The following is a 15,873-nucleotide window of genomic DNA, read 5'->3' as shown; positions in this document are numbered from 1 at the left end:
CTGCTCTTCTTCCACTATTGATAAATCGATACATCAATTCCTCTTACCACTTACATACTTTATCACTCTCTCTCTCTCTTTCCTGGCGAACCACGTGTTTGAGAACGCTTGCGTTCCCAAACCTGCTATCGCCATCCTTCTCTCTATTCTGCATCCTTCTCTTGTCTCCACACCATCTGCCATCCTCTTGTGTCTCCCTCATCTGCCTCCTCCACCAATTCCTGCGCCCGATACCAGGTCCACTACTTTTTCTCCGTTACCACTGCTGCCACCCGACTTCTTCTCTCTCTCCGGTCGCGCTTGCCTTCCTCATCTATTTGCCACATCATCCTCTCTCCTGCCTGCTCCGATTTTCTTTCCTGTCTCCTTCCTCTTCTACCTCTTCCGCGGACTTCCCTCCAATATCCGGCCTTCCTTTTCATTTCCTTTTTCTCCTCCTCATACTCCCCTCACTCCTTAACCTCTTATCACTCCACGTTTTCACATCACTTCGAGAGAAGTCCGCCTCTCCATCCACTCTCTTCCGCCATTTTTCCCGGACCATGTTCTAAAATATAAAGGAATACAGATACTAAAAAAATATAATATACAATGAATTTATATGGACCTATGTGTTTTATTGTCAATCAAAAACATAAATAATATCTTAGTCAAATTGATTTAAACGGAGACGTCACAAATACAATTCAATTGTTCGTCAAATGCATGCGAGAGCCACAAAAAGACTACATATATTTTTGTCCCAAGAACAATACAAATGCCAAAAGTAAACATTAAGCGGCCTTTATTACGTTTATAAATAACATTTAAATTTTTAGTGTCTTTTATTAGGTTGATGGTATTTGGATTCTTTTTTATAAAAAACGTTTTTGCAATCTCCCTTTTCTTTTTATTTTTTCACAATGTAAAATACGAGGCGATTGCCAATCAAACTCGTTATTCTCTATCAACCTCTATCAACCTGTGTTTGCTCACTACTGAATGGCCACTTTCATGTTTTCTTATATTACCTTTCCTGTGTTCTTTTAAGCCCGTTTTGAGATGACGTTTCGTTTGCCCAATGTAGGAAGCATTGCATATGGTGCGCTTTATGCCATATACTATATTTGTCCTCTTAAAACAATCCGTTCTGTTTTTACCTTTTTTAATGATAATAATCAAGTTTTTTTGGCACAATAAATAGTGTATTAAGATCGAATTTGTTTAAATAATGACTAATATCATCACTAATGCCTTTAATATACGATAAAGATATGTACTTCCTAAAGTTTGATTATAAAAATGGATAACGAACATAAATAACAAGGTTATCCCTGAACATATTTTGAAGTTCCTAATCTTAGGGAAAAATTTTGGTTTATCTATCGATCAATCTGATAGGAAAGATTGTGTGCGCAATGTGTGCTCTGTTGTTGAAGTTATAAAAAGTGTTGAATTTCCATTCTAGTCATCCGTTACGGTACAAAACGAACATTACAATAAATCTGATTGACAGGGCGGTTTTATTATCCGATAAACAATTTTATAACACGAATTTATTAGTGTAGTAAAAAATATTTAAAAAAATAATTGCTTCCCGGAGGGTTTAAATAACAAGTTTGTTAACAGACGCATTAAAGATTTAAAAAACCACGCCAATGATGAAATTAATAATATGACAACTGAAAACGTGGGTTGTGGTGTTAGGAAGTACATATTTTTACCGTATATTAAAGGCATTAGTAATGGTATTAGTTATCATTTAAACAAATTCGATTTCAACACATTATTTATTGTACCAAAAAAAACTTGATATTATCACTTAAAAAACAAAGCTAGAACGGATTATTTTAAGAGAAAGGATGTAATATATGGCATAAAAAGCACCACATACGACGCTTCCTACATTAGGCAAACAAAACGTCATCTCGAAACGCGTTTAAAAGAACATAGGAATGATATAAGAATAAAATGGCCATTCAGTAGTAAGCAAACACAGGTTAATAGAGAATTATGAATTTGATTGGCATCGCCTCGTATTTTACATTGTGAAAAGAATAAAAGAAAAGGGAGATTGCAGAAATGTTTTTTATAAAAAAGAATCCAAATACCATATCAAACTAATGAAAAACACTGAAAATTTAAACGTTATTTATAACCGAGTAATAAAGGCCGCTTAATGTTTACTTTTGGCTTTTGTATTATTCTTGAAACAAAAACATATTTAGTCTTTTTGTAGCTTTCGCACGCACTTGTCGAAAAATTTATTTGTATTTGTGACGTCTTCGTTTAAATTAATTTGACTATAAGTTATTATTTACTCATGTTTTTGACTGACAATGGCCTAGTTTACACTGCGCGACCTGACCTATGTCCTGACCTATACCGGGACCTAAGTAGGCTAGTAACAAATTGTTTACACCGTATAGACCTATACATAAAGCCTTCGGCACACGATACGATTTTTCATGCTAGATCGCATACGAGGCGTCTTACTACGGGTCTGTTCGCGTTACATGCCCCAACATGCTTCTATTCACCCCAACGCACTCCAATACGTTGATTCCGATGACGCCAACCTATTAGAATGCGTTGGAGTAAGTAGGAGCATGTCGAAGCATGGCGACGCGAACAAACCATACATATCCTCATTGGCTTACGATTGGTGACATAATCATCCGAGCCAATTAGGACAAGTATTAAGATACCTCGTATGCGATCTAGTATGAAAAATCGTATCGTGTGCCGAAGGCTTAAGTTTGTAGATAAGTAGTTTATATGTGTACGCCACGGGAGCGTCCCAGATGCGCACAGTAATAAACGGACACAACAAGCTGAGTGAAACGGACACAGTAACAAACGGACACAGACCAAACGGACACAGTAATAAACGGACACAGTAACAAACGGACACAGTAATAAACGGACACAGACCAAATGCGCACAGAGCGAAACGGACACAGTAACAAACGGACACAAACCAAATGCGCACAGAGCAAAACGGACACAGACCAAATGCGCACGAACCAAATACACACGGACCAAATGCGCACATTGCACATGCGCACATTGCACGTGCGCACGGACCAAATGCAACCCATGTACATTGCAAGCAGAGTAAAGTCCACATAGGTTAGCGACTTGGACGGGGTGGGTGCGGGAGGGGGGCCGAAAGCCCCCCTTGCACCCCCCCCCCGTGTGTGTGTGTGTGTGTGTGTGTGTGCGTGCAAAGCATTCACTGCATCACATGGATTTGCGACTTTCCGTGTATGCATTTGGTCCGTGAGCATGTGCAGTGTGCGCATTTGGTCTGTGTCCGTTTCGCACTGTGTCCGTTACGCTCTGTGCGCATTTTGTCTGTATCCGTTTGTTACTGTGTCCGTTTCGCACTGTGTCCGTTTGTTACTGTGTCCGTTTCGTACTGTGTCCGTTTATTACTGTGTCCGTTTGGTTTGTGTCCGTTTGTTACTGTGTCCGTTTCACTCAGCTTGCTGTGCGCATCTGGGACTCACTCTACGCCACGGAAGAATAAGAAGGAGATTAAACTTCGGGAGGAAAAGTGAGCCGGAAAAGCGGCTCCGATAAACCGAGATAATGCGATTTGAGCGTCAGATTGCAGGAAAAATTGAAAGTATTATAGAATTATCCGTCACCATATTTACTGTCGGTAACTGTATCATGCTTATGTGAAAATTATATGTTACGCATGTTTTATTATTGTAGGCGACATATAACCACAATACTCCATAAATGGCTGAGTTATATGCCTGTTCCCTCGAACAAAGTGAATCAAAACCTCCAAAAAAACGTTTTGTTATTAACGTAGAAACTAATTAGAATAAAATAAAATAGTATTTAAAAGTGAATGCATCAATGAATTCAAGCGGTGTATAATTTGAAGTAAATTAATATATAGTTTGCAATAAATTTATGTATACATGATACTTATAACAATGACATTCAATAATAAATTTATTTTATATCACCAGCTATTGTAAATTTTTAGAACTAAATAAACGAAAGTTGTTACAAATAATATGTTAATTGTAGCAACTTTTGTTTATTTATGTCGTATAAATATTAAAAATAAATGTATTTTAACCGCTTATCTTTTCGTCACAGCACTTATGTATTATATCACAGTAGTATTTCCCAATGAACACATTTTATAGCGGCAATATAACATGGAAGTTACATGTAATTTAACATTGTTATTCTTGTGATATGTAGGTGCTATCCCAGTGAACACAGTAATATAGCAGCAGTGTAACAGCAATGTAACCGAATATAACAGGTTACGTTACTCTGAAATTACACGTAACTTACATGTAAGTTACAATTTCCGACTCAGCAATATAACATGTTATAATTACATGTTATCTAACCGTTACACAACAGTTACAAAAAAAATAAAATAAAATAAAAATTTCATTTTTTTTAAATTATTTTTATCAACAGCACATACTACATTTAGAATAAATTTTTATTAATTAATTAAATTTAAATTATGTTATTTTTTATTTTATTCTTACTTGCCGCTGCTAGGTTTGAACCCGGGATTTTAGGATTACGAACCTTGTACTCTACCTGCTACGCCAATTTGACTCATCGATATGGGTACTTGTTATTGTCTACATATACCTATATGTAAACTGACGCGACTATATTATTTTTTATAAAAGCAATTAAATTTTGCAAAACATATTAAAAATAAATAGCATTAATTTATTTACTTATTAATTTCATTGTTAAATTTATCTTTTTCCATTGTTATTACATACCTTAATAATTTGATGGAAATTGCGATCTATTTAGCACTAATCTTTGAAGCGTTTAAATGGTTAATTAGATGGTTAACTATATAGATCATAATTCTAAGAAAAATTGAATAGTATACATTTATTATTCTGTTTTTGTTCAGCACATGATGAATTTAGATTTTGTGCATTTTTTGTGCGCAGTAATTGTAGACAAACCGTTATTTTTGGAAACATTATCTTTATAATAATTTTTTTTATTATTAAATAGATCTGTCATTCAGGATGTTATAATGTCTGATTTCTGAGTCAACTACGACGCATCGTTCCGTAATAATATTGATACGAACGTGTTATGTTACGATTATACAATTTTTGTTGAATAACTGTAACGCCAAAACGATGTATAACAGTTATATTACTTGCGTATAACAAATATTACGTAACAGGTTATTTCCATGTCATATCCCAGTGAACACATTTTATAGCGGCAATATAACATGGAAGTTACATGTAATTTAACATTGTTATTCTTGTGATATGTAGGTGCTATATGACATGGAAATAACCTGTTACGTAATATTTGTTATACGCAAGTGATTTAGCTGTTATACATCGTTTTGGCGTTATAGTTATTCAACAAACGGTTTGTCTACAATTACTGCGCACAAAAAATGCACAAAATCTAAATTCATCATGTACTGAACAAAAACAGAATAATAAATGTATACTATTTAATTTTTCTTAGAATTATGATCTATATAGTTAACCATCTAATTAATCATTTGAACGCTTCAAAGATTAGTGCTAAATAGATCGCAATTTCCATCAAATTATTAAGGTTATGGAAAAAGATAAATTTAACAATGAAATTAATAAGTAAATAAATTAATGCTATTTATTTTTAATATGTTTTGCAAAATTTAATTGCTTTTATAAAAAATAATATAGTCGGGTCAATTTATAACATATAGGTATATGTAGACAATAACAAGTACCCATATCAATGAGTCAAATTGGCGTAGCAGGTAGAGTACAAGGTTCGTCATCCTAAGGTCCCGGGTTCAAACCTAGCAGCGGCAAGTAAGAATAAAATAAAAAATAACATAATTTAAATTTAATTAATTAATAAAAATTTATCCTAAATTTAGTATGTGCTGTTAATAAAAATAATTTTAAAAAAATGAAATTTTTTTTTTATTTTATTTTTCTTTGTAACTGTGTGTGACGGTTAGATAATATGTAATTATAACATGTTATATTGCTGAGTCGGAAATTGTAACTTACATGCAAGTTACGTGTAATTTCAGAATAACGTAACCTGTTATATTCGGTTACATTGCTGTTACACTGCTACTATATTACTGTGTTCACTGGGTTTATGATGATGAGCTATTATCAGCTGTTGAAATAACTTCTAGTTCCTCCGACAAGCGCGCTCAGATCGCAACATCAGTAAAGCGATTTTAGCCGACCTCGAAATCGAGCCCAGTTTTTCCGGGGAAAACCACCTAAGTTTAAGCTCTTTTTTATTCCTCCGTGGTGTACGCTATAAAACAGATCCATCTATTAACATTTGCTGGTACACTTACATCGCTTTATAGTACACCACCGTTTACACGCGTTACGTTGTATGACTTAAGATGGGTCAGGGATCGTGAAAAAGTGGCCTGACCCAAACAAGTTCGCGACTGTTTACATCGTTGTGACCTATCGTGTTTAGGTCGAATATAGTGTATAGGTTACGGAGTAAACGTACGATGTAAACTAGGTCAATGAGACACGTAAGTCCATATGAATTCATTATATATTATATTCATCTTGTATACGCATTCCTTTATATTTTAGAACGTGTTTATGAATTTGCGGTGATGAACTCGTCAATGGTTGTTGTCTTGCGATTAATAACACATTTATAATTTACACCTGAAAAGGACCAAATCCCATGGTCGAAACGTTGTGATTGAAAACTAGATAAACATGATATTCCATTTGCATATAAAATCCAAGACTTAAATTTTAAAAAAGTCCGCTTGACATGAAAAGACTCCTGTAAATGTATATCTATACTTATATTTTTTTCAGTAAGTGTCTTGCTTTTTTAAACGTACTTCTATTTTACTCAATAACATATTAAAACAATTTTCAGACATTTTAAAATATTCAAAAAAGAAGGACTAGTAAAAAGTGGCGATTTTTGCTCATCAACTAGCACCTAAAATTTATATACATTATCATTGCTAGTACCCTGTAGAATACAAAAATATTTTTTGAAGCCGATTTAAAAACCGATGGAGATTTGGCAAATTCAAAAATAAAGTACAATGTTATGCTGTAGATTTTCGAATATCTTATGCGGTATCTCAAAATAGGTGATTAACCCTTCATATACACACTGGGTGATTACCGTAACCACCTAGTGTGTAATTGTGTATACGAAGTAGGGTTTTAAATACCGGACTTTTTCAATATCGATACTAATACCGGATTTAATCCAATACCAGGATTCAGGAAGAGTATTGGAAGAGTGCCTAAATTGAGATGTTAATTAAATAAAATTAAATACGTATTTTTTACCAATCAGTCTTTAATTTTTTGCATATGCGCTTTTAGGTTAGTCAAGTTTCGTCTCATGGACGGAAATTGGCAACGGAATGAAATGACACGACCAATCACGGGACCGCTTCGATGAAATGTTTGAAAGAGCTCTATCAGAACGATTCCGTGATTGATTGCGTCATTCCGTTCCATTGTCAATTTCCATCCATAGGACTCCAGCCTTAAGCCCATGGCACAAAGCTAGGCAACAGGCAATGAGAACAAAAATAATGAAAAAAAAAGAAAGAAAGAATCTTCTTCTCTTTTTCTCTCTTTCTTTATGTCTTGTTTTTATTGCCTGTTGTCTAGTATTGTGCAAGTACCTTTACGGAACGCAGCCCTAGTTGCGTCGGCTGACGTCACAGCGACACGGCGAAGGCGCGCGAAAATTCAAATTTTTATATTACATTTTTTATAATATCGTAATTCCGGTATTGATCAGGTGATAACAATATTGAAAAAAAGTTCCAATTCAACCGGGGTCACGATATACCGGTATTGAAAGCCTTAGATTACCATCCATAAAAATTCACTCACTAAAAATTCGGGAGCGTCCCAGATGCGCACAGTAATAAACGGACACAGCAGGCTGAGTAAAACGGACACAGTAATAAACGGACATAGACCAAACGGACACGGTAATAAACGGACACAGTAACAAACGGACACAGACCAAATGCGCACAGAGCGAAACGGACACAGACCAAATGCGCACAGAGCGAAACGGACACAGTGCGAAACGGACACAGACCAAATGCGCACGGATCAAATGCACACGGACCAAATGCGCACACTGCACATGCGCACACTGCACGTGCGCACGGACCAAATGCAATCCATGTACATTGCAAGCAGAGTAAAGTCCACATAGGTTAGCGACTTGGACGGGGTGGGTGTGGGAGGGGGGCCGAAGGCCCCCCTTGCACCCCCCGTGTGTGTGTGTGTGCGTGCAAAGCATTCACTGCATCACATGGGATTGCGACTTTCCGTGTATGCATTTGGTCTGTGCGCATTTGCAGTGTGCGCATTTGGTCTGTGTCCGTTTCGTACTGTGTCCGTTTCGCTCTGTGCGCATTTGGTCTGTGTCCGTTTTGCACTGTGTCCGTTTCGCTCTGTGCGCATTTGGTCTGTGTCCGTTTGTTACTGTGTCCGTTTATTACTGTGTCCGTTTGGTCTGTGTCCGTTTGTTACTGTGTCCGTTTCACTCAGCTTGCTGTGTCCGTTTATTACTGTGCGCATCTGGGACTCACTCAAAAATTCAGCGCTCTGTACCTTTTATAAACCGTAATAAATGGAAAAAAACGCCAAAACTGCAAAAAATGTAAAAACTAATTTTTTAAATACCAAAAGTATGTAAATACTTTTTATAAACATTAAAGTTAATTGATAATTTTTTTCAAAATTTTAGCATAAATATTTTAAGATACAGCTGTTTAAAATTGCCATGGGTGGCTAATCACCCAGTGTGTAGGCGAAGGTTGAAAAAATAAATATGTATACAAAGAGTTAAATTGTCTTTGTTGGTTAAATTGTCTTTGTCTTGTTACTTAACTTGTAAATCCAAACGTGACATAAATATACAATTTTGACTTTCTTTTCTACACAATTAAAAAGAGCGCCTTATGAAAAACTTCTTTGTAATATGACTCTCAGATTTTGTACAACATTTGCATTTTCGGATTGTCTCGAGGCGGTCACATTGAGTCTGCCATTTTACATTTTGAATTTTTGGCTCAAAAATAAAAAAGCATTACACAAAACCTTTTTACACCACGTTTTATAAACATTTGTATTCAAATATTTTCTAAAATATGAGAAGAAATTATACGTACATGCTTTCTGCTGTTAAATGGTAAAACAAACTAAACTTCGCTCATTCTAACCATGTTCCCAACACTTCAGGATGAAATAAATGTCACTTTCCTTTCTTAAATATTCCAAATAACAAATTTCTAATACGTTTTCATGTTACACTAGCAGACCAAAAATGATCTGTTTTTAACATCCTCTTTTATTTTCTTTTATTTGCAATCCGCCATTTTTAATTTTGCTGATTTGACTCCAGATTTATAATCAGTGATCCCAAAACTCTTAGAATCATTTCAATATAAAACTTATCTCATCTAGGAAGGCCTTAGTCATGAAAGAATTAAGAATCAAATAAGCGTCCAGCATCAAAATTTTGTATACTAAAACTTGCACTTGTAGCATGTGATTTTGGCACATGGTGTTAATATTGCGCTGTGATTTGAAAATTCAATTATAAAAATTTGAATATTTCTTTAAATTTTTATTGTTGAATTTTCTTTTATTTTTATTTTAGGAAACAAAAAAAATAAACTATTTTCGGTGAGTAGAGAGGATATGAGATGTCTATTATTTGTTACCACAAAAATGTTCACGTTTTCAAAATTATATGGGCAAAAGCAGGAGACAATTTCTGTTACACTATAGTTCTGTCCTTTCGTGATAAACATTCTTATGTAATCGTTTCAAAATGTTGCAAAAGATTTCTAAGCTTAATGCAAAATTTTACATTTTGTTTTACTCTTGTTCCACTTTCAAATCATAGTATAATACTAACACAATATTACAAAATTGTATGCCGTAATTGTTCTTATGTACAAAGCTTTGACGACAGACACCTATTTGATATTTAAAGGCATTACTTCAAGCAGCATTTTGTTGTATGTTGTGTTATCGCTAAATCGCGAATATAATCTGATTTGTTTTTTAATGTTTTAAGTATATGTAAAGTTATAACATAATGTTAAGTATATATGTAAGTTTATTAATAGTTGTTTTTAATATAGTTTTACCTCACAAATACCCTCGATTATACGCAATGCAATAAGAAGGTAAACGCTTATCTTGACAAGTGGCGGTGTGATGATAGTAAAAAACGCTGTTACTGCAATTCCTATACCAAAGACTCTTTTTCCACCAATGCGAGCAGCTAACCATCCTCCTAGTAACTGTGTACTAATATACCCATAAAAAAAGGAACTCAGAACATATCCTTGTATTTTCGAATCCCAATTAAATTCTTGTTTCTGAAAGGAAAAGTTACAATAGGTATTTTATTATAATTAAGTTTCGGACATTTTTATTTTAACAAAAATAGAAAAGAGTAAGATATAACCAGAGATGTACATTTGAAAAATATTAGATACTAACAAAGAGATGCTGCTATCTGCTAACTCTACTTTCGAATGAGCTATATAATGCATTCGAAAGGGGAGGTGAAAAGCAAAAATCGTGTTTTGGCTTTTAGGTGAATGGGCCTAAGTAGTTTCTGAGAAAATTATATCTAAAGATGTGCATTTTTCGGCTGGTAAGATAAATACAATGGAAAGCTACTTCTCGGCATATAGCGCTGTGGCTGCGGGCACTAAGTGCGCGCCAACCTTTGTTGTTATTTGTGCTAGCTGGGTTAGAGACAAATTGTGACAAATTTTTTTTTCTATATTCCAATTAAATTTATTTCCTTTGTTCTTTAAAACGAACTTTTTTGCGGTTTTAATAAATTTTTATAGTGTTATTAAATATAATAAAAATAACGATATTTCATTTATTATAAAATTCTGACATTGTTGTACAATGTCGCGTTTATTTTTTAACTTTGACGTGTACTAAGCAATTATTCTTCATATTTTTAGTTATATTATTTTTGTTTTTTTTTAATTGTTTTTTCCAGTCAACATATATAACAAAAAAATGTATTTGCAACACGCAAGTTGCATTTATAACATGTTCATGGTGTGAGAAACATTTGTTTTCAATGTTTTTATGTAAATTTCCACCCACAATGTTGTACAAGAATGTTATAATTTTATAATAAGTAAAAATGTATTATTTTTTATTATATTTAATAACATTATAAAAATTTATTAAAACCACAAAAAACATTTTTTTAAAGATTAAAGAAAATTAATTTAATTGGTATATAGACTGAAAAAAAATTGTCACAACTGCTCTCGAACCCAGCTCGCACGGATAGCAAAACACCCAGTGAACAATATGTTGTCAAAAAGATCTCTAAAAGATATTTTGTTTCTGAAAATGATAACATAAAGAGACTTCTAAAAGATAACATAATGATGTCAGAATGTTAACCAATGCGCCGTTTTTTGAGAACAGAAAGATATTATAAAACTGATATCTAAAAGATTTCTTAAATCGGATATCTAAAAAATTTCTTAAATCGGATATCTAAAAGGTTTCTTAAATCAGATATTTTTAAACTGCAACTAAAGATAAAAAGTAAAATAAAAATTCATTTTTTTTAAATTATTTTTATCAACAGTAACATACTAAATTTAGGACAAATTTTTATTGATTAATTAAATTTAAATTAAATTATTTTATTCTTACTTACCGCTGGTAGGTTTGAACCCGGAACCTTAGGATGACGAACCTTGTACTCTATCTGCTACGCCAATTTGACTTATCGATATGGGTACTTGTTATTGTCTTATACATATAATACCAATATGTTATAAACTGACGCAATTATATTATTTTTTATAAAAGCAATTAAATTTTGCAAAACATTAGAAATAAATAGCATTAATTTATTTACTTATTAATTTCATATTGTTAAATTTATCTTTTTCCATAGCCTTAATAATTTGATGGAAATTGCGATCTATTTTTAGCATTAATAGTTTGAAGCGTTCAAATGGTTAATTAGATGGTTTTTATTATGCTGTTTTTGTTTAGTACATGATAAATTTAGATTTTGTGCATTTTTTGTGCACAGTAATTGTAGGCAAACCGTTATTTTTGAAAACATCTTTATAATAATTTTTAAATAATATCAAATGGATTTCTCATTTAAGATATTATAATGTTATCTAATTTATGAGTCAACTACAACGCGCATGGATGGCTCAAAAATCGGACAGCATTGTGATATCTTTTATGAGACATCAAGCTGATATTATTTAGCTAATGTTATAAAGATAACATTTTCAAGAAACTTAAATGAGACTCTTCAATTAGATATCTCAAAGACCTCTTAGTGTTGTCTGATTTCTGAGTCAACTACGACGGCTCAAAAATCGGATAGCATTGTGATATCTTTTATGAGATACCAAGCTGATATTATTTAACTGATGTCATAAGGATAACATTTTCAAGAAACTTAAGTAAGACTCTTTAATGAGATATCTTAAAGACCTCTCTTAGTAGACGTCTCTGGTAAATGTTACCATTTTGACATCATTTCCAAGATATCTAAATGTTTTCTTAAAAAAGTGCTCTTAAAGTTTTCATTCTGACACGCGTGTTGTCTGGGCAGTAGGCGTGCACTTAGCACCCGCGGTCGGGAGAGGTTCAATAGCGCACAGTACAATTAGACACGTTGCAATTGTCCACCGTGCTATTAGACACGAAACATTGCGCACTGTTCAATTGCGCACCGTTCGATTGGACACCGTTCGATTGGACACCGTTCAATTGAACACTGTTCAATCATACGCATATTAAATATTCATGCACATTATGGTTGCGTTTGCAATGTGTACATGGATTAGCGACTTGGACGGGGTGGGTGCGGGAGGGGGCCGAAGTCCCCCTTGCACCCCCCGTATGTGTGTGTGTATGTAAAGCATTCACTGCACCACATGAGTTTGCGACTTAAATGGTGTGCAATTGAACGATGCTCAATTGAACGGTGTGCAACTGAACGGTGTGCAATTGAACGGTGCGCAATCGAACGGTGCGCAATCGGACGATGTCCTATCGAAATGTATTTAATCGAACGGTGTCCAATCGAACTGTGTCCAATCAAACGGTGTCCAATTGAACGGTGTCTAATCGAGCGGTGTCCAATCGAACTGTGTCCAAACAAACTGTGCGCAATTGAACGGTGTGCAATATTTTGTGTCTAATAGCACGGTGGGCAATTGCAATGTGTCCAATTGTACTGTGCGCAAATGAAGACCTCTCCCCGCGGTCACTTCGTGTCGAAAAGTGGCTTTCCATTGTACTAACCTTACCGGCCGAAAAATATATACATTTAAATACAATTTTCTCAGAAACTAAGGGTTCGTCCCGATAAAAAAGAATTAATTATAAATATACAGGGTGTCCCAAAACATGTAGGTCAACGCTCGTAAAAAAGTGGAAGGGATTGAGATGAACATAAAAGTGTTTACAGTGTTTACAGTACTTATATATAGATGCGTTACCATCTTGAAATACGTGCACACAGTATTGGTAATGGTACCTATTAGTAAGCAGCGGAAACTTACCTATAGTACCTATAAATGCATTTAGAATAGAAATGTAAAAAGTACTTAAAATGCCTAATTTGTATTTTGTACTTAAAATTTATTTTTTTAGAAACTTTATTTAAATTCTTTGTTTAAATGGTTTTAAAAATTTATTTTCTATTTTAAAGGCACTTTCTTACAAAAAATTAATTAAGTATAAACTACACTATGATTCCACTAATACTACATCCCTATTCTGACATCATTAATTTTAAGGGCGCTGTTCGCGAGAGTGCAAAGGCAGAGGAAGGTGATGCGAGGAATTGATCACAAGTTGTAAATAATCTCATATATCTCACAAGCACAAAACTGGTACAATTCACAATATTATACAGTATTTGATTTTAAGCACTTGAACAACGAAGGTAGGTAGTCGCGCGCAACGCGGTTAATATTCGTGATGCGCTTCGACGGGACTCTACTAGAAATGTAATACGGCGGTCGACTTTAATTATCTCGGCGAAATTCTCTCAAGAGAGTGAGTGACTCGAGAGCTTTCGCGGCAGTTGAGAGGCGAAGCAAAGGCTCCTCTCCCGAGCGCCAATGAGAATCCAAAAAGCTCTGAATTTTGAAGTGGCCTCGGAGGGCTGCGTGCTACTCGCGGGCCCCGGTGCTTTCTCGCGATCGGGCGTGCTCCGGTCATGCGCGCACTCGGGTTTTCAAGCGCGATTGGTTCGCAAGCGCGTTTCGGAGACTGCGCTATGCGAGCCAGCGCGCTATCCGCGGCCCGACAACGGGCGACCGTTAAGACAGCATGTTGCGTACACAACGTGAGCCTGTCTTTAGCTTGAAGAAAACAAGAGGATTAAATTGGAAAATAACAAATATCCTTCAGGCTCACGCTGTGCGCGCTTAAAATCTCATCGCCTGCTGAGTACAACTCAACGGGAAATATCCCGATGGCATGGTATTTACGCGGAGTCACGAACAGGCGCATATATGTAGATGTTTTGAAAAGTTTCTGACTTAACCATTAAAGAGTAAAGCTAGTATAATTGTTTCTGTATATTTTAATACATGGTATTAAAAGTGGTTGAAAGTTTGATGTCAATCTGATTCTTAGTTTTCTTTTGGCAGTCTTTCAAAGTGTTAGCTAATGTAGTTTCAAAAATGGACAAAATCCAGTATTGTGCCACAATAAAATTTCTGTATTTAAAAGAAAAATCGAAATTAAAGTTGAATTAGACACGATGTAGACCTCTCCTTTGTTTGCAATCTGGGCAGCAAAATTGAAACTCGTACGAACATTTATTTTTAGTGAAGACCGTTTTAAACGTTCCAAAACAACAATAACTAAATAAATAGTGGATTTCAATCATTAAATTGTGATAGAAGACTGCCAATTGACAGGAGAAATAGTAGATGTAGTTTGAGGCGAACCCGCTTCGGCAATCGAAACCGCCAGACGACTTCAAGGTAAAAAGATTGTCCCGGGACTTAACGGCATTCCTGGACTTGGGTCCTGATAATAGAAATAATAGATAATTATTTAACACGCTTATTCAACAGGTGTTTCAGAGCAGGTTTTTTTCGACATAAAAGGAGGCCGATTTTCTATAAAGAGGCCAAGAGAAGCAGCTTTCGGCATATTGACCGATATGTTTTTTAGACAAGGCTGGAAAGTTTTTGGAGCATGTTCTTGTGAACCCCGAAGCGGTTCGCCCGGCACGTATTTATGTAATGTATTTATATTCAAATGATGTATGAGGGGGGTATTACGTGACGGTGATCATAGTAGCAAAGTAAACAAGGAATTCGTAAAATTTTCGGTAATTTAAGTAAAAAGATTATCAAAAATAAAAATTATAACGGTGCTGTTTCAAGAAAAAAGAGATAGGAAGCAAGGAAATGAAGGCAAGCAAATCACTTGTAAAGCTGACCAGAATAGAAGATGAGAAAAATTAAGCATCTTTGAATAAAACTTAACTTAATATTTATTAAACATCAAAAACATTGACCACGTGTTTTTTTGTTTCTCCTAAATATGCATTTTTAAAGAAAAACCCTTTAAATTCTGCGGGTAGGAACAGCTACGGTTATTACTTCCGAAACAATACATTTTCTGAAAGAAGTGTTCAGGACCAAAGTTGTAGGATTTAAAAAAACAAATAAAAATATGTTGCTAATAAGAGCCTGCACGGGTGTGTTTGTGCAGTGTTATATTTTAAGATTGCACACGGATCCGATTGCGCACAAATATATTATTGTACGCACCTGAGCATTCAGTGCTTGTTAGAAATTGTCATTATTTATATATATTT

At 34.7% G+C, this 15,873-nt stretch overlaps 1 protein-coding gene across 9 annotated transcripts in view; it reads right to left on the bottom strand.

The window, feature by feature from the left end:
• LOC105835394 (vesicular glutamate transporter 2) overlaps positions 1-15,873 on the bottom strand; it is a 200,757-nt gene that overhangs the window by 155,380 nt on the left and 29,504 nt on the right. For 8 of the 9 annotated variants that reach the window (XR_004962679.1, XR_004962684.1, XR_004962680.1 and 5 more), the window contains one exon: positions 10,154-10,387. The exons of the other annotated variant lie outside the window; for it this stretch is intronic. Coding sequence is in view for 5 of the 8 variants with exons in the window: in XM_036284492.1 (XP_036140385.1) it covers positions 10,154-10,387 (234 nt within the window). In the remaining 3 variants the exon portion in view is untranslated. The remainder of the gene's footprint in view (positions 1-10,153; positions 10,388-15,873) is intronic. 9 annotated transcript variants of the gene reach the window in all.

This window comes from Monomorium pharaonis, chromosome 1 (assembly GCF_013373865.1).
Source record: "Monomorium pharaonis isolate MP-MQ-018 chromosome 1, ASM1337386v2, whole genome shotgun sequence".
In the NCBI taxonomy this organism is placed as follows: Eukaryota; Metazoa; Arthropoda; class Insecta; order Hymenoptera; family Formicidae; genus Monomorium; species Monomorium pharaonis.
The sequence above is the reverse complement of the archived record's forward strand: the minus strand, read 5'-3'. Positions and strand labels throughout refer to the sequence as shown.